This window comes from Nerophis lumbriciformis, linkage group LG04, assembly GCF_033978685.3.
Source record: "Nerophis lumbriciformis linkage group LG04, RoL_Nlum_v2.1, whole genome shotgun sequence".
Taxonomy (NCBI): domain Eukaryota; kingdom Metazoa; phylum Chordata; class Actinopteri; order Syngnathiformes; family Syngnathidae; genus Nerophis; species Nerophis lumbriciformis.
Window position 1 is genome coordinate 50,207,259 of NC_084551.2, and position 25,242 is coordinate 50,232,500.

Genomic DNA, 25,242 nt, shown 5'->3' on the forward strand with positions numbered 1-25,242 from the left:
GTAAATATAAACGGAATACAATGATTTGCAAATCATTTTCAACCCATATTCAGTTGAATATGCTACAAAGACAACATATTTGATGTTGAACTTTTTTTTTTGCAAATAATCATTAACTTTAGAATTTGATGCCAGCAACACGTGACAAAGAAGTTGGGAAAGGTGGCAATAAATACTGATAAAGTTGAGGAATGCTCATCAAACACTTATTTGGTACATCCCACAGGTGTGCAGGCTAATTGGGAACAGGTGGGTGCCATGATTGGGTATAAAAGTAGATTCCATGAAATGCTCAGTCATTCACAAACAAGGATGGGGCGAGGGTCACCACTTTGTCAACAAATGCGTGAGCAAATTGTTGAACAGTTTAAGAAAAACCTTTCTCAACCAGCTATTGCAAGGAATTTAGGGATTTCACCATCTACGGTCCGTAATATCATCAAAGGGTTCAGAGAATCTGGAGAAATCACTGCACGTAAGCAGCTAAGCCCGTGACCTTCGATCCCTCAGGCTGTACTGCATCAACAAGCGACGTCAGTGTGTAAAGGATATCACCACATGGGCTCAGGAACACTTCAGAAACCCACTGTCAGTAACTACAGTTGGTCGCTACATCTGTAAGTGCAAGTTAAAACTCTCCTATGTAAGGCGAAAACCGTTTATCAACAACACCCAAAAACGCCGTCGGCTTCGCTGGGCCTGAGCTCATCTAAGATGGACTGATACAAAGTGGAAAAGTGTTCTGTGGTCTGACGAGTCCACATTTCAAATTGTTTTTGGAAACTGTGGACGTCGTGTCCTTCGGACCAAAGAGGAAAAGAACCATCCGGATTGTTATAGGCGCAAAGTTGAAAAGCCAGCATGTATGATGGTATGGGGGTGTATTAGTGCCCAAGACATGGGTAACTTACACATCTGTGAAGGCGCCATTAATGCTGAAAGTTACATACAGGTTTTGGAGCAACATATGTTGCCATCCAAGCAACATTACCATGGACGCCCCTGCTTATTTCAGCAAGACAATGCCAAACCACGTGTTACATCAACGTGGCTTCAAAGTAAAAGAGTACGGGTACTAGACTGGCCTGCCTGTAGTCCAGACCTGTCTCCCATTGAAAATGTGTGGCGCATTATGAAGCCTAAAATACCACAATAGAATGTTGAACAACTTAAGCTGTACATCAAGCATGAATGGGAAAGAATTCCACCTGAGAAGCTTAAAAAATGTGTCTCCTCAGTTCCCAAACGTTTACAGAGTGTTGTTAAAAGGAAAGGCCATGTAACACAGTGGTGAACATGCCCTTTCCCAACTACTTTGGCACGTATTGCAGCCATGAAATTCTAAGTTAATTATTATTTGCAAAAAAAAAAAAATGTTATGAGTTTGAACATCAAATATCTTGTCTTTGTAGTGCATTCAATTGAATGTGTTGAAAAGGATTTGCAAGTCATTGTATTCCGTTTATATTTACATCTAACACAATTTCCCAACTCATATGGAAACAGGGTTTGTATATCGCAATAGCCACATTATCGATATCAAATGAAAAAAAGCCTTCACTAAAACGTTCAATAAGTAAAAATATATTTTTGGTCGGAAGAAACAGGAAGTTACAAAGCAGGGTTGGTTGCATGAACAAAGGCATCTGCGCTCTGTTGATCACTTAGCAGTGGGAGGGACACGTGACAGCCAATCAGGTAACAGTACCAACAATCATGTTTGGTTGCGCCATCCTGTTGTCTCACTGTTGCTTCTCCGCACGGACTGAGAAGGGAAAGTAAAAATGAGTGCTCCAGAGAGTCCCATTGGGGTTGTTAGTTTTTCCTTGCCCTTATGTGGGCTCTGTACCGCGGATGTCGTTGTGGCTTGTGCAGCCCTTTGAGACACTTGTGATTTAGGGCTATATAAATAAACATTGATTGATTGATTGAGAGCAACTAAATTGTGGATGAAAGAGAAAACATCACCTCGACAGTTTGGTACTTTTTTTTTTTTTTTACGGACCATAATCCTTAGCCACGCTTACCTTTCTTTTTTTTTCAACCCTCATCTGTTCCCTGTTCGGGTATACCGAACCAACAGGTAGGAAATAAAGTGCCGGACTGTATAAATAAAATAAATGTAGCAAATGTGTTACTTTAAAATTATAGTAATTTGGTCCAATAATATTTAAATATTAATTTCTGCAAAACATAATTTCCTTTCCATACTTTAACAATAACAGACCAAATTAAATGTTACATATCTGTAACTTCTTGGCATTAAACCTGCAGCAAATAGTTCTCATGCAGGTTTCTCTGTTTACCTTCTCACTTTGCTACACTTTATTAAGCATTTCATACACATTGCTTATTTTTGCACCTTCATTTTAAGTGGTTATTGGCAAGTGTCGATTTTAGAATTGTGTTTACATTAGGGTTGTAGGGTATACCGGTATTAGTATAGTACCGCGATAGTAATGAATGATATTCGGTACTATACCGCCTCTGAAAAGTACTGGTCCACCATTAGCCCACGCACCCGCCGTCGTCACGTTGTGTCATAGCTGGTTTACAAGCAGACGAGCATGTTCGGCAGCGCACAATCACAGAGTACTTACAAGCAGACACAGTGTGTAGACATAAAAGGGAGAACGGACGCATTTTGGCTTAAAAACTAACAATAAAGGTGAAGTTATAACACTGAAACGCCCTCAGGAAGAGATGCTTTTAGACATGGCTAGCTAGCGGCGAACGTCCATTCGCAGTCGGCAGGGTTGTAGCTACTTCTAAATCACTAATCCTTGTCTCCATGGCGACAAATAAAGTAAGTTTCTTACAAGTATCATCTCTGCAGGACGAGGAATAGCTAAACATGTTTCACTACACACTGTAGCTCACCGGCATCAAAATGTAAACAAATGCCATGGGTGAATCTACACCTACCATCCACTGTAATGATACCAAGTACAGGAGCGTATCTAGTCGATACTACTATGATAATGTCGATATTTTTTGGCATCACAACATCTTCTTTCGTTTTTTTTTTATTTATATTACAATTATAAACTCAGGAAATATGTCCCTGGACACATGAGGACTTTGAATATGACCAATGTATGATCCTGTAACGACCCAAATTTGTGGTATCGTCCAAAACTAATGTAAAGTATCCAAACAACAGAAGAATAAGTGATTATTACATTTTACCAGAAGTGTAGATAGAACATGTTAAAAGAGAAAGTAAGCATATATTAATGGTAAATGAACAAGTAGATTAATAATTCATTTTCTACCACTTGTCCTTAAAGGGGAACATTATCACCAGACCGATGTAAGCGTGAATATATACCTTGATGTTGCAGAAAAAAGACCTTTTTTTTTTTTTAACCGATTTCCGAACTCTAAATTGGTGAATTTTGGCGAATTAAACGCCTTTCTATTATTCGCTCTCTCAGCGATGACGTCACGTTGTGACGTCACATCAGGAAGCAATCCGCCATTTTCTCAAACACCGAGTCAAATCAGCTCTGTTATTTTCCGTTTTTTCGACTGTTTTCCGTACCTTGGAGACATCATGCCTCGTCGGTGTGTTGTCGGAGGGTGTAACAACACGAACAGGGACGAGTTGCACCAGTGGCCCAAAGATGCGAAAGTGGCAAGAAATTGGACGTTTGTTCCGCACACTTTACCGACGAAAGCTATGCTACGACAGATGGCAAGAATGTGTGGATATCCTGCGACACTCAAAGCAGATGCATTTCCAACTGGACTGGACAGATCAGCTTTCAGGAAAAGAGAGCGGATGAGGGTATGTCTACAGAATATATTAATTGATGAAAACTGGGCTGTCTGCACTCTCAAAGTGCATGTTGTTGCCAAATGTATTTCATATGCTGTAAACCTAGTTCATAGTTGTTAGTTTCCTTTAATGCCAAACAAACACGTACCAATCGTTGGTTAGAAGGCGATCGCCGAATTCGTCCTCGCTTTCTCCCGTGTTGCTGGCTGTCGTGTCGTTTTCGTCGGTTTCGCTTGCATACGTTTCAAACCGATATGGCTCAATAGCTTCAGTTTCTTCTTCAATTTCGTTTTCGCTACCTGCCTCCACACTACAACCATCCGTTTCAATACATGCGTAATCTGTTGAATCGCTTAAGCCGCTGAAATCCCAGTCTGAATCCGAGCTATTGTCGCTATACCTTGCTGTCCATCCGCCATGTTTGTTTGTATTGGCATCACTGTGTGACGTCACAGGAAAATGGACGGGTGTATATAACGATGGTTAAAATCAGGCATTTCGAAGCTTTTTTTAGGGGTATTGCGTGATGGGTAAAATTTTGAAAAAAACTTCGAAAATTAAAATAAGCCACTGGGAACTGATTTTTAATGGTTTTAACCCTTCTGAAATTGTGATAATGTTCCCCTTTAATAATGTTGATAAAATAATAGAATGGAAAATGACATAATGTTACTGCATATGTCAGCAGACTAAATTAGGGAGTCTTTGTTTGTTTACTTACTACTAAAAGACAAGTTGTCTTGTATGTTCACTAATTAATTTAAGGACAAACTTGCAATAAGAAACATATGTTTAATGTACCCTAAGATTTTTTGTTAAAGGGGAACAATACAACAATTTCAGAAGGGTTGAAACCATTAAAAATCAGTTCCCAGTGGCTTATTTTATTTTTCGAAGTTTTTTTCAAAATGTTACCCATCATGCAATCCCTAAAAAAAGCTTCAAAGTGCCTGATTTTAACCATCGTTATATACACCCGTCCATTTTCCTGTGACGTCACACAGTGATGCCAATACAAACAAACAAGGAACAGCAAGCTATAGCGACATTAGCTCGGATTCAGACTCGGATTTCAGCGGCTTAACACTGTCTGATAAGGTAATTACTAACTATGAACTAGGTTTACAGCATATGAAATACATTTGGCAACAACATGCACTTTGAGAGTGCAGACAGCCCATTTCAGGCGCGCTAAGAACACATATTTTTCCACGATTTCAGCACTCAGGTTAACCATACCTAAATAGACACAAAATACTGCATTACACAAGACTACCCGAATGTACTCGAATGATTGAAAACAATAAATGTTTTTAAGCTAAATTATTGGTAAACACAGTTTATGTATAATAATTTACGTAAAACCGCGAGTAATGAATAAAGTTTTCATCAATTAACATATTCTGTAGACATACCCTCATCCGCTCTCTTTTCCTGAAAGCTGATCTGTCCAGTTTTGGAGTTGATGTCAGCAGGCCAGGGAAGCTAGGGTCGATATTCTTCTCTTGATCATCTTCGGTGGCATAAGGGACGGTGTGAGCCAAGACATCCAGGGGGTTTAGCTCGCTCGTCTGCGGGAACAAACTACCGCCATTGCTTGCCGTGCTACCGAGGTCCTTTGTCCCTGAATAGCTCACACACTCTGGCAGATTCAATGGGGGTCTGGCGGCAGATTTCTTTGACTTTATCGTTGGAAATGCATCTGCTTTGAGTGTCGCAGGATATCCACACATTCTTGCCATCTCTGTCGTAGCATAGCCTTCAATTTCTTGCCACTTTCACATCTTTGGGCCACTGGTGCAACTTGAATCCGTCCCTGTTCGTGTTGTTACACCCTCCGACAACACACCGACGAGGCATGATGTCTTCAAGGTACGGAAAACAGTCGAAAAAACGGAAAATAACAGAGCTGATTTGACTCGGTGTTTGAGAAAATGGCGGATTGCTTCCCGAGAGTGAATAATAGAAAGGCATTTATTCGCCAAAATTCACCCATTTAGAGTTCGGAAATCGGTTAAAAAAATATATGGTCTTTTTTTCTGCAACATCAAGGTATATATTGACGCTTACATAGGTCTGGTGATAATGTTCCCCTTTAAAATAAAGCCAAATATGCAATTTTTGTGGTCCCGTTATTTAGAAAAGTATCGAAATAATTTTGGTACCGGTACAACACTCGTTTACAATGAGTGTTTTCCATGCTTGTGTTGACATTTCCTTTCTGCCTTGATAGCTGAGGGGATTTATAATAAAAGGAAGATTACATTTGAAATAAAAATGTTTAAAAATGTAATCCAAGACATATTTCTCCTGGTCCTGATTTTCGATAGGTCATGAAAAATATCAATAATTATCGACCGATATCAAACACTTATTGTGATACAGTTTTCAGGTGTTTGGGTCCCGGACTTGTACCTGTCGGAGCACATCTCTTAGCTGGAGGTGGTCCTGCAGGAGCTTTCCCGAGTACACCAGGCGCTGGTCCTTGAAGCGCTGCGACACACACATCATTTTTCTTTGCTCACCTGCTACATGGTTATGGTACTGGGAGAAGACGTACGGAAGGACTTACAGGTTTGCTGGGATACACATCGGAAATGTGCCTCTTCAGCTTCTCCACGGTCCAGCTGAGGAAGCAGGTGATGGTCTGGTCCTGGTACTTCTGGTTGGGGGACTTGATGACCAGGATGACGGGGCTATCTGCCGCCCCTGGCTCCATGTCACCTGAGGAGGAACCTCCCTCAAATCCTTTCCATGCCGCCTCGCAACCTGAACAAGCACTGCTGTACACGGGGTGAGGGGGACGGTTTCCCTTCTAAAGGAGCCTCATCAGTTGGTGAGGACTTCCTTTAGTGGGGATTTCTGGCGAAAAAAGAAGAGATGGAAGCTATTAAAGGCCTACTGAAACCCACTACTACCGACCACGGAGTCTGATAGTTTATATATCAATGATGAAATCTTAACATTGCAACACATGCCAATACGACCGGGTTACTTTACTAAAGTGCAATTTTAAATTTTGCGCCGAAATATCCTGCTGAAAACATCTCCGTATGATGACGCCTGCGCGTGACGTCACGGATTGTAGAGGACATTTTGGGACAGCATGGTGGCCAGCTATTAAGTCGTCTGTTTTCATCGCAAAATTCCACAGTATTCTGGACATCTGTGTTGGTGAATCTTTTGCAATTTGTTCAATGAACAATGGAGACGGCAAAGAAGAAAGCTGTAGGTGGGAAGCGGTGTATTGCGGGCGGCTGCAGCAACACAAACACAGCCGGTGTTTCATTGTTTTCATTCCCGAAAGATGACAGTCAAGCTTTACCATTGGCCTGTGGAGAACTGGGACAACAGAGACTCTTACCAGGAGGACTTTGAGTTGGATGCGCAGACGCGGTACCGTGAGTACGCATGCAGCTGCGGCTTCCAAACATTTGATCGCTTGCCCGTACGTGCGTGCCGCTATGTGCATGTCACGTACGTAACTTTGGGGAAATATATGTGCTTTATGAACTTTGGGGAGGTGAACGGTACTTTGGGCTGTGGGATTGAGTGTGTTGTGCAGGTGTTTTGAGTTGTATTGGCGGGTTATATGGACGGGAGGGGGGAGGTGTTTGTTATGCGGGATTAATTTGTGGCATATTAAATATAAGCCTAGTTGTGTTGTGGCTAATAGAGTATATATGTCTTGTGTTTATTTACGGTTTTAGTCATTCCCAGCTGAATATCAGGTCCCACCCGCCTCTCACAGCATCTTCCCTATCTGAATCGCTCTCACTGCCCTCTAGTCCTTCACTGTCAATTTCCTCATCCACGAATCTTTCATCCTCGCTCAAATTAATGGGGAAATCGTTGCTTTCTCGGTCCGAATCGCTCTCGCTGCTGGTGGCCATGATTGTAAACAATGTGCAGATGTGAGGAGCTCCACAACCTGTGACGTCACGCGCATATCGTCTGCTAGTTCCGGTACAGGCAAGGCTTTTTTATCAGCGACCAAAAGTTGCGAACTTTATCGTCGATGTTCTCTACTAAATCCTTTCAGCAAAAATATGGCAATATCGCGAAATGATCAAGTATGACACATAGAATGGACCTGCTATCCCCGTTTAAATAAGAAAATCGCATTTCAGTAGGCCTTTAAATACTCACTGGACACTTCATTTTTTGCACAATCTAATTCAATAATAAACAAAGCATTCACACATATGGTTTTCTACACCAAAATTAATCTATTTATTCTTCTCCAGATTTTGGCGCGCTCTACGTTCCACATTTTTCACCCGATTCAAACCGTTACAACTTCAAACTGTTCAGCCTATTCAGGAATCGCGGGCTTTTCCTTGACAAATTCCAAAAATTCCCAGATTTCCCAGAATTCCAGGTTTTCTGGGACATTTTTCAAACTTCCACCCTTTCCACATTTTTCAACCTATTCAAACCATTCCACCTTCAACCTAGGGATGGGAGATATATCGATATACTCGATATATCACGGGTTTGTCTCTGTGCGTTATAGAAAATGACTATATCGTGATACTCGAGTATACGTTCTCAGGCAGTTGCTTTTAGCTGCGGGGTGTTAAACTGCATGCGTTTCTCCATCTTTCTTGTCTCTCCTTCTCACAGAGACTTAAAACAAGTGCACCTTCTTACATACGTCACATACTGTCGCGTGAGCAACGTCACACGCTCCCGCGGAGCAGACAGGTAGCGACATGGTAACGTTAGCTGTGATGCTAACAGCTAATTGGTAAAATGGTTTGAGTGGTAATACGAGAGAAAGAAGGTGCGAATCTGGTAACAAATAGAGGAAGAATTAATTCCCAAGAAAAACAGCACGGGGTCCATCGTCTGACGGTGGTTTGGCTTCAAGCGGGAATATGTCTTTACATGTCAACATCTCCGTTCGGTGCCACACCAACTAAATGCCGAACTATTTCCACATCAACACCGTAGGACATACCGTATACTATTTGATATGCAGCTCATTTTTATGTGACACGTATTGAAATATCTCGTGTGACATCATGTTTTAAACTATTGTAGAGGCGTTCTGTACAAAAAGTGCACTTTAGTGTTGTTTTGATAAGTCATCTTAGTGACATCATGCACAAAAGTGCACTAATAACTTGTTTTAAATCAATCTTGCACTTTCTGTTTTGGAAATGACGTGAATGTTTGTGCCACTGCATAATAACTGTTTAATAAATACACTTTTGGTGAATTGACATAGTTGTGATTTCCCTCTCTGCATAAAAAGTTTAAAAGTAGCATATATTAATGCAGTATGAAGAAGAATGTTTTAATGTAGACACATAGAATCATCATACTGCTGTGATTATATGCAAGTGTTCATTCAAGGCTAAGGCAAAATATCCACATATATATGGTGTATCGTGACATGGCCTAAAAATATCGAGATATTAAAAAAAGGCCATATCGCCCAGCCTTACTTTAACCTATTCTACGCTTCTGGAAATTCTAATTTAAATTTTTCCAAGTTCAAAAAAATTCCAGGATTTTCCAGAATTCCTGCTTTTTCAAAGCCCTATTTCCACCCTTTTTTCCCCCTGACAACAACTCCTTCCACATTTTCATTTTTCAACCGTTCCACCGTCAAAATATTCCTCCTAATCAGAACAAAAAACAAAATTGTGTTTGACCTGGAAAAATTCCCAGTTTTCCCGAAATTCCAGGAATTCCGTAATACCATTTCTTAATTCAACATGTTACTACTTGAAAATTTCTCTACCTTTTTGAAAAATTCCAACACCGACCATTTCAACTCATTCGAGTTTTTTTCCCATTTTTTAAAAAATTCCCACTTTTCCTGAAATTCCCAATTTTTGCTGAAATTCCCATTGAAATCAATGGGACATTATTTATATATATATATATATATATATATATATATATATATATATATATATATATACATATACATATATATATATATATACACAAACATATATATATATATCTTTTTTTTATTTTTTTTTATTTATTTTTTTTATTAGTTATTTAAAAAAAAAAATATATATATATATTTTATTTTTTTTTTATTTTTTTTTTTTTAAATGGGACATTGTTCAAAGTTCCACGACTCCCACATTTTTCATCTGATTCAAACCGTTCCAACTTCAAAATATTCAACCTGTTCAGGAAATGTCTGCTCGACTTGAACAATTCTAAAAAAAAAATTCCGGATTTCCCATAATTCCTTCTTTTTTTTGTTGTATTTTCCCCATTCAAAACGAATTGGCCATTTTTCAAACTTCCACAATTCCCACATTCTTCAACCCATTCCACCTTTAACAAATTCCACCATTCAAATTACCATTTTTCCAAATTCAACACATTTCCAGGAATTCCCGTTTTTTGGTAACCTATTCCCAGCCTTAAGTTCGACTACTCCTTTCACATTTCTCAACCCATTTAAATCGTTCCACCGTCAAAACACTCCTCATATTTACGACAACAACCTCGTTGGTAAAGGAACTACAAAAATTCCTGGTTTTCCCGAAATTCCAGGAATTTCTCTATCAAAAACTGTTACTAATTCAACATTTCTTGACCAATTTAAACAATTCCAACACCAACCAATTCAGCTCATTAAGGACATCCATGCTCCTAATCATTTTCCAAAAAAATCCCGCTCTTCCCAAAATTCCAGGAAGTTCCCATTGAAATGAATGGGACATTTTTCCAAGTTGCACAATTCCCACATTTTTCAACCCATTCCACCTTTAACAAATTCAACCCATTGAAACTACCATTTTTCCATACTCAACAAATTTCCAGGATTTCACGTTTTTTGGTCACCTATTCCCAGCCTTAAGTTCTACTACTCCTTTCACATTTCTCAACCCATTTAAACCGTTCCACCGTCAAAAACACTCCTCATATATACGACAAAAACCACGTTGGTAAAGGAACTAGAAAAATTCCTAGTTTTCCCGAAATTCCAGGAATTCTCTATCAAACACTGTTACTAATTCAACATTTCTTGACCGATTTAAACAATTCCAACACCAACCAATTCAGCTCATTAAGGACATCCATGCTCCTAATCATTTTCAAAAAAATCCCGCTCTTCCCAAAATTCCAGGAAGTTCCCTTTGAAATGAATGGGACATTTTTCCTAGTTGCACAATTCCCACATTTTTCAACCCATTCAAACCATTCCACCTTTAACAAATTCAACCCATTCAAACTACCATTTTTCCACACTCAACAAATTTCCAGGAGTTCCCGTTTTTTGGTAACCTATTCCCAGCCTTAAGTCCGACTACTCCTTTCACATTTCTCAACCCATTTCAACCGTTCCACCGTCAAAACACTCATATTTACGACAAAAACCACGTTGGTAAAGGAACTAGAAAAATTCCTGGTTTTTCCAAAATTCCAGGAATTTCCCTATCAAAGACTGTTACTAATTCAACATTTCTTGACCGATTTAAACAATTCCAACACCAACCAATTCAGCTCATTCAGGACATCCATGCTCCTAATCATTTTCAAAAAAATCTCGCTCTTCCCAAAATTCCAGGAAGTTCCCATTGAAATGAATGGGACATTTTTCCAAGATGCACAATTCACACATTTTTGAACCCATTCAAACCATTCCACCTTTAACAAATTCAACCCATTCAAACTACCATTTTTCCACATTCAACACATTTCCAGGAATTCACATTTTTTGGTAACCTATTCCCAGCCTTAAGTTCGACTAATCCTTTCACATTTCTCAACCCATTTAAATCGTTCCACCGGCAAAACACTCCTCATATTTACGACAAAAACCACGTTGGTAAAGGAACTAGAACAATTCCTGGTTTTCCCGAAATTCCAGGAATTTCACTATAAAAAAACTGTTACTACTTCAACATTTCTTGACCGATTTAAACAATTCCAACACCAACCAATTCAGCTCATTCAGGACATCCATGCTCCTAATCATTTTCCAAAAAATCTCGCTCTTCCCAAAATTCCAGGAAGTTCCCATTGAAATGAATGGGACATTTTTCCAAGTTGCACAATTCCCACATTTTTCCACCCATTACACCTTTAACAAATTCAACCCATTCAAACTACCATTTTTCCACATTAAACACATTTCCAGGAATTCCCGTTTTTTGGTAACCTATTCCCAGCCTTAAATCAGACTAATCCTTTCACATTTCTCAACCTTCCCACTGTCAAAACACTCATACTTACGACAAAAACCACGTTGGTAAAGGAAATAGAAAAATTCCTGGTTTTCCCGGAATTCCAGGAATTTCCCTATCAAAAACTGTTACTAATTCAACATTTCTTGACCGATTTAAACAATTCCAACACCAACCAATTCAGCTCATTCAGGACATTCATGCTCCTAATCATTTTCAAAAAAATCCCGCTTTTCCCAAAATTCCAGGAACTTCCCATTGAAATAAATGGGACATTTTTCCAAGTTGCACAATTCCCACATTGTTCAACCCATTCCACCTTTTAACAAATTCCACCATTCAAATTACCATTTTTCCAAATTCAACAAATTTCCAGGAATTCACGTTTTTTGGTAACATATTCCTAGCCTTAAGTTCGACTACTCCTTTCACATTTCTCAACCCATTCCAACCGTTCCACCGTCAAAACACTCCTCATATTTACGACAAAAACCACGTTGGTAAAGGAACTAGAAAAATTCCTGGTTTTCCCGAAATTCCAGGAATTTCTCTTATCACAAACTGTTACTAATTCAACATTTTTTGACCGATTTAAACAATTCCAACACCAACCAATTCAGCTCATTCAGGACATCCATGCTCCTAATCATTTTCAAAAAAAATCCCGCTTTTCCCAAAATTCCAGGAACTTCCCATTGAAATGAATGGGACATTTTTCCAAGTTGCACAATTCCCACATTTTTCAACCTATGCAAACCATTCCAACTTCAACACATTCCACTCATCCTGGACATTCAAACTAACACTTTCCCCAAGTTCCAAACCAAATTCCGGTTTCCCTGGAAATTCAAACTCTCCAACATTCAAAACCATTCTTACATTCATACGTCAGCATTTCACTTCAACTTCAGCATTGGAGCATTCACACGCAATACCTCCAGGAATTGCCTCTTCTAGTATTGTTGTTGATGTTTAGCTATATTGTAAAAAAAAAGGTTGACATGGACTACACGCCATATTAATCTATTAAAACATTAATTACCGTCCTCTCTACAAACCTGTATTATATTCAACTTGCGAAAATAGTTTTTGTTGTGACCGAAACTACACACAGTCACCACATCTCGACGTGAACATATCAAATTACAATAACCAGTTTTAATATGCACACTATTCAACATTTATAGTGTTTTTGTGTGAGAGTGTTCAACAGCTGTCATGTTTACCAGCGTTAGCTTAGCGGCTACGGCTAGCTCGGCGAGCTAAGCGGCTAACGTTAGCCTGGCCCGCTCCTACGAGACGCTTTCACTTTCGCTTTGACAACACGTCTCTCGCTTTAACACGCCCTGTCACTAAGGCCGCGTCCACCTTTATACCTGTTCAAAATAGTGGAACGCGTCGTCAGGTCTTCGTCTCCTTCTCGGCCCTTTTTTCTTGTTATTGTTGTAATCACGGAAGCGGAAATGACGTCACCTAGGCGTTATCAGCTGACACGAGGCACGCAGCGATGACAGATGAGGAAATGACGAACTGGCGTATCAGAACTTGTATCAAAAACTTAAAATATTCCAAATATTGTTTTTTCTTTTTTACAGCACACCAATTTGACTTTTTAATATATTAATTTACATGGTACAGTGTAGACCAACATATCAGATGTATTTCTTATTATTGCGTTATCACGGAAGCGGAAGTGACGTCACGGTAGTTTATCAGCTGATATGACAGATTAGGAAATGACTAACGAGTGTATGAGAATATGTATCAAAAACTTAAGATGATCCAAATATTGTTTTTTTTTTACAGCACACCAATTTAACTTTTTATAGATCAATTGACATTGTACAGTATAGAACAACATATCAGATGTCGTTCTTACAATTGCGTTATCACGGAAGCGGAAGTGACGTCATGGTGGTTTATCAGCTGACACGAATCTTTTTTTTAAATTTTATTAACCTTTATTTATAAACTGCAACATTTACAAACAATCGAGAAATAATAATTTCAAATATTATAATTATAACGAAGCACGCTGCGTAGACAGATGGGAAAAGACGCACAAGCGTATCAGAGAATGTACCGGAATCTTAAAATTATAATAATATTAACTACTATAGTAGAGCAGTTTGAATTATTTATATATTAACTGATAATACATTGCACAACATATAATAAAGTATCAATTTTATTTATTGTTGTCTTTTCTTTTTTTTTTAATACCTTAGCTCTCTGAATTAGGTAACACGCGAACGTTATGAGAACGTTATGAGAACGTAGTGGCATTGTTATGGGAACGTTAGTTTGTAACGTTCAGAGAACGTTAGGTTGTGGAGTTCTTGCTTGGTTAGCAGAACGTTAGCCAAGAACGTTTGGCAAGAACGTTTAGGGAACTGTTTAGGAACATGCTATTTTCGTCTGTTTTTGCTCTATATTGTCAGGACTAACACTCAAACACAAAATTCAACAATAATTCTTTATTAGTGATAATTATAATACAATAGAAATGGAATGCAATGGTATTTACGTCTGTTTTTGTGCTATATTGTCAGGACTATAACAAACAGAAAATTCAACAATAATTCTTTATTAGTGATAATTATAATACAATAGAAATGGAATGCAGTGGTATTTTCGTCTGTTTTTGTGCTATCTTGTCAGGACTGACACTCAAACAGAAAATTCAACAATAATTATTTATTAGTGATAATTATAATACAATAGAAATGGAATGCTGTGGTCTTGGTCGTGCGCGTCAGTGTACTCCTGCCCCTTCTTGTTGGTTCTCTTCCTGGAAGTAAATAATTATAGATATTCACAAATACAACAAAGACAGCACTGGAATGTAGATGAATTGAATTCAATTAAAACATGGCATAATTTACTCCTTGTTTACCTGCTCAATGCTCACTGGTCTCACTGGCGTTTGCTTGGTTCTTTTCCCTTTCCCTGTTTTCTTCTTCTTCACTTCCTGCAAGTATTTATAATTGCAAATTCAACACAGAACTGGGATCTTTATGAATTGAATTAAAACATTGGCATAATTACTTTATCATTTACCTGGTCACTCATCTCACTGTCCATTCCCTTTGTACACCTCCCTTTGCACTTCTTCGCCGTCGCTTCCTGCAAGTGTTTATAATTGCAAATTCAACACAGAACTGGGATCTTCATGAATTGATTTAAAATATTGGCATAATTACTTTATCATTTACCTGGTCACTCATATCACTGTCCTATTCCTTTGTACACCTCCCTTTGCCCTTCTTCGCCGTCGCTTCCTGCAAGTGTTTCAATCAATCAATCAAGCAATGTTTATTTATATAGCCCTAAATCACAAGTGTCTCAAAGGGCTGCACAAGCCACAATGACATCCTCGGTACAAAGCCCACATAAGGGCAAGGGAAAACTCACCCCAGTGGGACGTCAATGTGAATGACTATGAGAAACCTTGGAGAGGACCGCATATGTGGGTAACCCCCCCCTCTAGGGGAGACCGAATGCAAGGAAGAGGGGAGCAGAGGAGAAAAAAGAAACGGCAGATCAACTGGTCTAAAAGGGGGGTCTATTTAAAGGCTAGAGTATACAAATGAGTTTTAAGATGGGACTTAAATGCTTCTACTGAGGTAGCATCTCTAATTGTTACCGGGAGGGCATTCCATAGTACTGGAGCCCCAATAGAAAACGCTCTATAGCCCGCGGACTTTTTTTGGGCTCTGGGTATCAATAATAAGCCGGAGTTCTTTGAACGCAGATTTCTTGCCGGGACATATGTACAATACAATCGAGTGTTTATAATTGCAAATTCAACACAGAACTGGGATCTTCATGAATTGATTTAAAACATTGGCATAATTACTTTATCATTTACCTGGTCACTCATCTCACTGTCCATTTCCTTTGTACACCTCCCTTTGCCCTTCTTCGCCGTCGCTTCCTCTTAATTCCTCCTCTTCTCCTGCAAGTAGTTATAATTGCAAATTCAAAAGACATCAAATCAAATCAAATCAAATCAACTTTATTTATAAAGCACATTTAAAATTTACCACAGGGGTAGCCAAAGTGCTGTACAATGAACAGGTTAACAGATAAAACGAGTACCGAGCAAACACAACACAACACAAACAGAACACGATAAAAAATAAATAATTAAAATAGAATTAATAAAAACATAAAAACAGGATCACAGCAGGTGTATTATGGGGCGCCATTGCAGGATGGATATCACTCAGTGTTAAAAGCCATGGAATAAAAGTATGTTTTTAAGAGAGATTTAAAAACAGGAAGAGAGGAGGCTTGTCTAACACTCAGGGGTAGGTCGTTCCAGAGCTTGGGAGCAGCAACGGCGAAAGCTCTGTCACCTCTAAGCTTCAGCCTTGTGTCAGGGACCGTCAACAGCAGCTGATCGGCTGATCTTAAGGATCGGGTGGGGCAGTAAGGCTGAAGGAGGTCGGAGAGATAGGTTGGCGCGAGGTTGTTTAGACATTTAAAAACAAATAAAAGGAGTTTGAAATTGATTCGGTAACGCACAGGGAGCCAGTGAAGGGACGCTAAAATAGGGGTGATGTGCTCACGTCTGCGGGTCTGTGTTAGCAGACGAGCAGCAGAGTTCTGCACGAGCTGCAGGCGGGCGAGGGAGGCCTGGCTAATGCCAACATACAGGGCATTACAATAATCAAGACGAGTCGAGATAAAGCAGTGGAACATGCAGTGGAACTTCAATAAAATGGAATTCAAAATTGGGATATCTTATCATAATTCTCCGTACCTCAAACTTTGAACCTCCCTTTCAAAAAGTGGCCAGTTTCAGGACCTCTCCAAGCTCACAATCTACTTCAGCTGTGGTCGTCTGTTTGTGAACACCCCTGCATGCCTCTGGAATCACCAGCACAATTTAGAATTCCCTTTAGAATAAATACCGTAATAATAACAGCTAGATCGACCTTGTGAGCATACATACAACATGTTCAAAGATGCAAACCTATTATTAACACTTACTTATTATTATTCTGTAAAAGGGCAAGTCCTCAAATGCCACTTTGCCTGTCTTTCCACGGAGACCAAGCTGCTCCAGGACTTTGTTTGTGGCAATTTTCCTCAGCATTGTCCTCACTGTGTCTGCCAAATTCTGCCCACCAAGAGCAGTAAGAGCTTTCACCTATACAAATAAATAAACAACAATATTGTACTTGATTAGAACATGTTTTTTGATAACTAAACAAAATAATTTTGCAATGGGGAATTAAAACTAATTACCAGCTGCTTTCTGAGCAGAAGATCAGTGTCGAGCTGTTCACTGAAGGTCTTAAGCTGCTCAAGAGTCTCGAAAGGCTTCTCAATGAGATCTTGAACATCCACAGCTTCTGGCCCCACAGACTGTGCTGCCAGCCCTCTCAGCATGCGCATAATTTCTCCCTGGTTCTCAACTAGTTTTTGAACTTTCATGTTTAACTGGAAAACTGCAAAGACAACAAAAGTCAAAGAGGTAATTCGTATTACTGCCCGTTGTAACAGCCTGTTTAACACCACCTATCAACAGTTAAAAAGCCAACTAACGTTCACTTTCAAGGGCATTCCTGCTGCTTCTTGGGAGTGGTCTGGTACTGACTCATACTGGCTGGAGTGGTTTGGTACCGGCTTGAGCTAGATGCATGATTCCTGTCTGGACTGAGCCTGTAAGTGCTGCTTCTCGCTGGGCTGTGAGGTCGGCCTGGATGCCTTGGAGTGGTGTAGTATTGGCTGGTACTGGCTGAAGTGGTCTGGTACTTGCTGGAGATTGGAAAGTTCAATGGTGGGAGCACTGGCAGTGGGGGTGCCTGGATGAGGATCTGTGATTTCTCTTTTCTGCACTTCTTTTTTGGCCGAATTTCCTCTTCGTCTAAACCAACAAAGACAATAAAATGTATGCACCACTAAGTAGTGTTTGAGTATTGTAAGTAAACAGTCTTTGAAAAGTGACTAACCGTCAGCATCAAACACATCTTCCTCATCGTTTCTATAACGTTCAGGGGTGATGCGGCTCCGTTTGGTTGATATTTCTTCTTCCTCTGGGCTCGAAAACATTTCAGCTTGTTTTTCATATTGAAGGGCCTTGTCAAAGTCTTCTGCAAAATTTCAAAGTATGCTGATGACTCAATATGAATTATGTTGTTTAAGATATACATGATATGACTTTGACAATATTCCCTTACCAGTCAATGTTTTCCTGAAAACCCGAATTGGTAGCCTATCCCAGACTTCTTTGTCAGGAATCTCAGCTCTCCGGATTCTGGAGTGGGTAGGATTTGGCTTTGGCCAATAGCAGAAGGTATTCTGAAGATAAAATAATTCAGTCATGATGAATGACATAATTAATAATAAGCTACAATATTATGCCTATGCACAGTACTTTTCAGAAAAAGTAATAACCTTTCCATCATCTTTTGTCCATATGGTTGGGACAACAGCGACTGAACGTTCACCAAGGAACTCAACGACCACATACGAAGGAGCCATCTGGAAAACAATCAGATAATATTACCATTTCAATACTGCATCAAAGAGTTATTTATAATATATTATATATTATAATATATTTATAATATATATTTATAATATATTTATATATTATTTTCCTTGTCTGTGAAGACCCTCAAGAGCCAGGTCTGCTGCTTTGTTCAGTCTTATCCAGTAGTCTACTGGGTTCTCTCTGTGCTTGGGCAGAGTAGCATAAAAGTCAGCAAGAGGGAGACATGACGGAGCATCACTGAAATACTGGAGTAGGATATTGTATATTAGTTCAGGTCTCTGTCTAACATTCAGTCCAGGATCACTACGCAATGCAATCTGCACTACATCCCTGGCTTTGCCCATCAAATGGTTCAAGATTTCCTCCGCCTGATCATCTATAATAACATTGTGTCTCTTGAGGTAAGTCTTAGTCATAACAATCCAGTCTTGCACTGAATACCTGTCAGTGTTGTCACCTCTAAATGTCTGGAGGTCTTTATCTGACTTAACTTGAACTGTCAAATGCTGGAGATCATGCTTGCTAACTCCATTGTGTGTGTTCTGCACAGCAGGACTACTCTGACAGTCACTCTGCATATTCACAACACCAGCTGACATTAGCTTTTCAACAATGGATTCACCAATTTGGGCACCTAACTGCCCTACCATGTCAGTGAGGTGGTGGATGGCATCTACATCACTGTTGGGTGTGGAAGTGTGAGGTGTCTCCCTCATGGACTCGTCAACAGGAGTGAACAGCAAACCTCGACCCAACCCCTTATTTGTACACCCATCAGCTACAATGCTGGAATGCCCCACCTCCCTACTATTAGTGAAATCAGAACACAAAATCCCCCTACCTCTTGATAACACAGGGGTAACAAACTTATCCATCGTGATGCCAATAATGATATGTACTTGCGTTGTGTAATTATACCGGAACAAACGGACTCGGAAAAAAAATAAGACGTGTTTTAGCACAAAAATAATGTACTACCGAAAGTTACCGACCCACTGAAAATAAAAGAGGGAGAGAAAAAAAAAGAGAAAGAAAAAAATATATATAGATCACTGTACCCAAACACACTGTTTTGAGATCCGACCACACAATAATCATCAACCGTAGATCAGGTCAGCAGCGCAGCATCCGCGGCGACGAGCATCAAGCCGATCTGAAGATCCGAAGGTTCACGGCACCAGTGTAACTGTTCTGGGTCGGCACAATGAGACTTTTCCACTGTTCTCAGCTTCATTTATTTTTCTTCCAACCTGCGGGCGACAATCAGACAATGTCGGTATCCCGTCTTTCTTTGGCTTACGCCCTCAACATGTGGAACTTTTCTGTCACATATACATCTTTAACCATTTACAATGAAAAAGACAGATACAAACAGTCTGTAAAATATTGAAATGTATATTCTAAGCGCCATTCCGTGGCAGAACAAAACATGCAACATTTGCTATAGTTAACACCTTAGGAAATAAAATAAAACCACAAACCTGCGGGCGACAATCAGACAATCCCGTCTTTCTTTGGCTTACGCCTAAACACACAGAATAACACTGTTACCTACGCACGTAAGCACACACACATACGTACGCACACACAAACACGCACGCACGCACACACACACTGAACAAGTCTCATTACCTACACTAGTAGGCACACACACGCACGCACTGAACAAGTCTCATTACCGACACATGTAGGCACACACGCACGCACGCACGCACTGAACAAGTCTCACACACGCACGCACGCACGCACACACTTAACAAGTCTCACACACGCACGCACGCACACACTGAACAAGTCTCATACAACAAAGAGCGGCCGTTTGGCGCCAATGTTAGCGATGTAATGTTACCTGTAATCTGAACTTAAAACTAAAGGACAACACAGGTAAACATATTCACATTCTTGGTACACACATTCATTAATTAAAGACCTAATTTCTACCGAAAAACAAGGAAAAGGTCGGTGGGACCGTCCGAGCAAGACTCACCTTCAACATGTGGAACTTTTCTGTGAGGGGAGAAGGGAGGGGCTACACAACCCAGGAGAACTACAGGAGCTCAGGAGGGACAAAAAGATATCAAACCGCCCTCTCATAGACGAGCAGACAAGATAACTATTTGGAGATAAAATACACAAACAAAATATAATAAATAACAAAGGTGTATTTTAACTCTGTTACATAGGGTAGAAATTGTTACAAAAAAACGTGCTTCGTATTTCACTCTTTCTATCTACTTACATGTGATCAATGCAATTGCCTGATTTATCGGGATTCTGGAATTTGCAGCGTTGTCGAGCGTACGTCGTCGAGCTTGGTAGTCCTTCTTTGTCTTAGGGAAGATTCTACGCGCATGCGCGTCAGATTACTCGAAAAACACAACACGTTCGCGGAACGTTAGGGAAACGTTACTACATAATGTATATAAAGTAAATTTGCGGAAAAAAAACACTTTGAAAAGCCTAACGGTTGCTGTTTCCATTGCAGGCAAATATTTTGTGTGTCATAGGTTTTGATATGTTCTGAGAATGTTCTTAGAATGTTCTCATCTTGCATAACCAAACGAGAACCATACAGTAACGTTACGCTAACGTTAGGTGTTACCTGGGTAATAGTGTTCAGCGTCAGTGTATGTTTTGGTCATTGAATTTTCTTTTCATTAATGGAAAATAAAAAACAAGAAGACAATTATTACAGTAAAGTAATATTGCACTGAAGTGAGAGACAATTACAGTACTATCAGAGACTATATGTTAATTTGAATCCAATGCATCTGTTTTAATTATATTTGATATGTAAAGTCAGTGCAAATGCAAATATTATTATGGCTATATATTTTTTCCTAAAAAGGCGATTATTGTTTGCTTATTAAAAGGATTATGCTGTAAATAGTGACATATATTTGAAATACATTCCGATCTTGTTAGCAGGTTATTATAGCGGATATATAAGTTATATTTACAATGACATACACCCCAAACCTTTGTAATTTGAAATATAAATAATTTAGTCATGACAAACAGATTAAATATCTGAAATGAAATTTTTTTGCTAACAAGTTTTTGACATTTTCTGAATATATATATATACATATATATATATATATATATATATATATATATATATATATATATATATGTATGTGTGGGGAAAAAATCACAAGACTATTTCATCTCTACAGGCCTGTTTCATGAGGGGGGGGTACCCTCAATCATCAGGAGATTGATATATATTGATATATTGATATATATATATATATATATACACACACACATACATACATACACACATATATATATATATACATATATATATATATATATAATGTTGCAATGATGAATATGAATAAAATATATATATATGTGATTTATTTATATATATATATATATATATATATATACATACATTTAATGTATATACATAATGCATGTATGCATATATAAATATATATATAGATATACACATGTGTGTGTATATATATATATATATATACAGTATATATATATATATATATATATATATATATATATATACACACACACACAAACACGTATATCTATATATATATATATATATATATATATTCATATATACTTGTGTGTGTGTATATATCTATATATATATATATTCATATATACATGTGTGTGTGTATATATTTATATATATATTGAATTACCTGCACTGGCTTCCTGTGCACTTAAGATGTGACTTTAAGGTTTTACTACTTACGTATAAAATACTACACAGTCTAGCTCCATCTTATCTTGTCGATTGTATTGTACCATATGTCCCGGCAAGAAATCTGCGTTCAAAGAACTCCGGCTTATTAGTGATTCCCAGAGCCCAAAAAAAGTCTGCGGGCTACAGAGCATTTTCTATTCGGGCTCCAGTACTATGGAATGCCCTCCCGGTAACAGTTAGAGATGCTACCTCAGTAGAAGCATTTAAGTCCCATCTTAAAACTCATTTGTATACTCTAGCCTTTGAATAGCCCCCTTTTTTTTTAGACCAGTTGATCTGCCGTTTCTTTTCTTTTCTCCTCTGCTCCCCCCTATCCCTTGTGGAGGGGGAGACACACAGGTCCTGTGGCCATGGATGGGGTGCTGGCTGTCCGCGGTCGGGACCCGGGGTGGACCACTCGCCTGCTGACCCCACTGTGGACTGGACTCTTACTGTTATGCTGGATCCACTATGGACTGTACTCTCACAATATTATGTTAGACCCACTCGACATCCATTGCATTCGGTCTCTGAGGGGGGGGGGGGGGGGGGGGGGGGGGGGGTTACCCACATATGCGGTCCTTTCCAAGGTTTCTCATAGTCATTACATCGACGTCCCACTGGGGTGAGTTTTTCCTTGCCCTTATGTGGGCTCTGTACCGAGGATGTCGTTGTGGCTTGTGCAGCCCTTTGAGACACTTGGTCGTTGTGGCTTGTGCAGCCCTTTGAGACACTTGTGATTTAGGGCTATATAAATAAACATTGATTGATTGATTGATATATACATGTGTGTTTGTATAAATATATATATATATATATATATATTCATATATACATGTGTGTGTGTATAAATATATATATATATGTTGACATTTTTTTTCATGTTTTATGCCTTTTTGTCAAAAATATGAACTATGCAATATTTCCCCCCCAAAAAACTTAAGTGGAATATTTTATGTGAAGTAATTGAAGCCTTAAACAGGTCAATAATTCAAAACACCATTTATTTGTTCACTCATTATTTTTGAGCAATCACAGTTTTTTCCAAAAAAACAAAAACCAAATCCCACAAAATAATCTTGGGGGGGGGCAAAACGGCCCTACCCATTAAAAGTGTTAAAAATAAGGCATACTCTTTTCTTTTCTTTTTTCAACGCTTTAATGTCGAGATCAACTTCAGCTCTATCAATTGTGTTCTTTTATTTGTTTTTGTATGCCCTTTTTGCCAAAGAAAACCTGGCAAAAACAAAATATGCAAAAATTCCCCCCCAAATTTTTCATAGCGGGATATTTCATGTGAATTAATTGGAGCCTTAAATAGGTCAATAATTCATAACAACAGTGATTTTGAGTCACTATTATTTTTGAGCAATGACAGTGTAAAAAAGAAAAAACAGTCTGCATGGCAGCTTTGTGTTATTAAAGTCAACATTGCAACTTTTCCTTATTATATTTCACCTGTTTGCCGTTTTAATCCACTTTTTAAATTAGTGTTGTAATAAAACATTTTTTAACAGTATTATTAGAATGTGCTGCAGGCCGTAAAAAAATTAGCTGCGAGCCACAAATGACCCCCGGGCTGCACTTTGGACTCCCCTGTTCTATTATAACAACAGCATGACTGTCAATTGTTAGCTACTTTTCTCGGACTAATTTTGTGTACCGTATGTGCACGTGCGAGGGGTGTGTACGGCACAGCGATAAGTGACAGCATAAAGGTCACACCAGCTCGTATTATACATTTTCGGAAAATGTCCGATGTTTGTAATACATCTTCATTTAGGAGTGTATTAATGCACATACTTGACTTTTATGTCAATGAATGTTTTTGCTGGAAGTGTCAAATGAAAATGTTCAAAGTGGAGTAAAGTTTGGCGTTTCTGCTTGTCAAAGCTTCAGCTTGTGCAGGACATCCTTAGTGAGTTGTTTGCTGTACCTGTTGATCTTCCAGTGTCCCGGCATCCATCCCAGCAGGAAACGATGAAAGTCGGTCCAGGCAAATGCAAACATCTCCCTCCACTCCTCCTCTAACGCCGCAAAGTCCACGTCTTTGCTCACAGATACTTTTAACTCGGAGAAATAATGCTCCAGCAGGCCCGGAACCTTCTTGTCACACTCCTTCTCCTCCATGCAGCTCCCTAAAAAGTACACCACGTCTTTAATGCCGCAGCCACCGCCGACGTACTGGAAGTCCACCGCCGCCACTTCCTGTCCGCTGCGGGAGAAGCAGAAATTGGCCAACTTGGCGTCGCCGTGCACCAGCGTCTGGAAACGACACCCGCTGAGGGTCCTGTCGATGTCGCCGGCGGCCACCCTGAGCTTGGCATCATCCATTGCCTCCAGCTCGTCAGGGCGGGTCTCCAGGTGCCAGTAGGTGCCCACCGCCCACAAGCCCGCCGGTGCCACGCCCAGGAAAAGAGCGTGGAAGTGGGCCAGCCAGCTGAGACACGCCCGCATCTCTTTATCCTTCACGCTGGTTCTGCAAAGACAACAAAACACATCAAATAAAATCTGTCCTATCAGTACAGTACTACTAAATACTATTACTATTTTATGTAGACTACCTCTTGAAGCTCATCGAGAGAATGCCAAGAGTGTGCAAAGCAGTAATCAGAGCAAAGGGTGGCTATTTTGAAGAAACTAGAATATAAAACATGTTTTCAGTTATTTCACCTTTTTTTGTTAAGTACATAACTCCACATGTGTTCAATCATAGTTGTGATGCCTTCAGTGACAATCTACAATTGAAATGAAATGAGAAGGTGTGTCCAAACTTTTGGTCTGTACTATATATATATATATATATATATATATATATATATATATATATATATATATATATATATATATATATACATACCTGCCAACTTTTGAAATCAGAAAAACCTAGTAGCCAGGGTCCAGGGGTTGCAGGCCCCGGTAGGTCCAGGACAAAATCCTGGTGGGGGGTTCAGGCTTCGCCCCCCCGACACAAAATGATTATTAGCATTCAGACAGGTTAAAATGTTGCTAAAACCATCACTTTTCTATCAGTCACAGTGACTTTTCAAAACAAAAATATTACAGC

General features: G+C 39.2%; 3 protein-coding genes across 12 annotated transcripts in view; all 3 read right to left on the bottom strand.

Annotated features, from left to right (window-relative positions):
• The window catches only part of herpud2 (HERPUD family member 2), a 55,628-nt gene extending 42,184 nt beyond the window's left edge, over positions 1–13,444 (bottom strand). For both annotated transcript variants that reach the window (XM_061956730.2, XM_061956722.2), the window contains exons 1-3: positions 13,326–13,444; positions 6,354–6,643; positions 6,197–6,274 (exon numbers count right to left, since the gene is read on the bottom strand). In XM_061956730.2, coding sequence (XP_061812714.1) covers positions 6,197–6,274; positions 6,354–6,500 — 225 coding nt within the window. In that variant the 5' untranslated portion in view covers positions 6,501–6,643; positions 13,326–13,444. The remainder of the gene's footprint in view (positions 1–6,196; positions 6,275–6,353; positions 6,644–13,325) is intronic.
• Positions 13,445–14,631: 1,187 nt separating this feature from the next.
• On the bottom strand, positions 14,632–19,819 carry LOC133612378 (uncharacterized). Of its 8 annotated transcripts, XR_012050384.1 has the most exons (14): positions 19,516–19,799; positions 18,358–18,444; positions 18,141–18,261; positions 17,913–18,053; positions 17,506–17,827; positions 17,206–17,408; positions 16,948–17,107; positions 16,718–16,824; positions 15,821–15,907; positions 15,364–15,435; positions 15,165–15,230; positions 15,010–15,075; positions 14,846–14,920; positions 14,632–14,740 (listed from the first exon to the last, which is right to left on the bottom strand). XR_012050384.1 is itself a non-coding variant. In XM_072913048.1 (13 exons), the coding sequence occupies exons 6-8, from the start codon at positions 17,392–17,394 to the stop codon at positions 16,739–16,741; spliced, it is 435 nt and encodes a 144-aa protein (XP_072769149.1). In that variant the 5' UTR covers positions 17,395–17,408; positions 17,506–17,827; positions 17,913–18,053; positions 18,141–18,261; positions 18,358–18,444; positions 19,516–19,795; the 3' UTR covers positions 14,632–14,740; positions 14,846–14,920; positions 15,010–15,075; positions 15,165–15,230; positions 15,821–15,907; positions 16,718–16,738. The 8 variants fall into 8 exon arrangements, 3 of the variants coding, with proteins under 3 accessions (XP_072769149.1, XP_072769147.1, XP_072769148.1); XR_012050381.1 differs by having other exon boundaries at positions 15,364–15,907; positions 19,516–19,800; XR_012050382.1 differs by having other exon boundaries at positions 15,165–15,435.
• Positions 19,820–23,158: 3,339 nt separating this feature from the next.
• pkdc (protein kinase-like domain containing) overlaps positions 23,159–25,242 on the bottom strand; it is a 7,461-nt gene continuing 5,377 nt past the window's right edge. For both annotated transcript variants that reach the window (XM_061945926.2, XM_061945918.2), the window contains exon 3: positions 23,159–24,654. In XM_061945926.2, the coding sequence (XP_061801910.1) occupies positions 24,063–24,654 (592 nt within the window). In that variant the 3' untranslated portion in view covers positions 23,159–24,062. The remainder of the gene's footprint in view (positions 24,655–25,242) is intronic.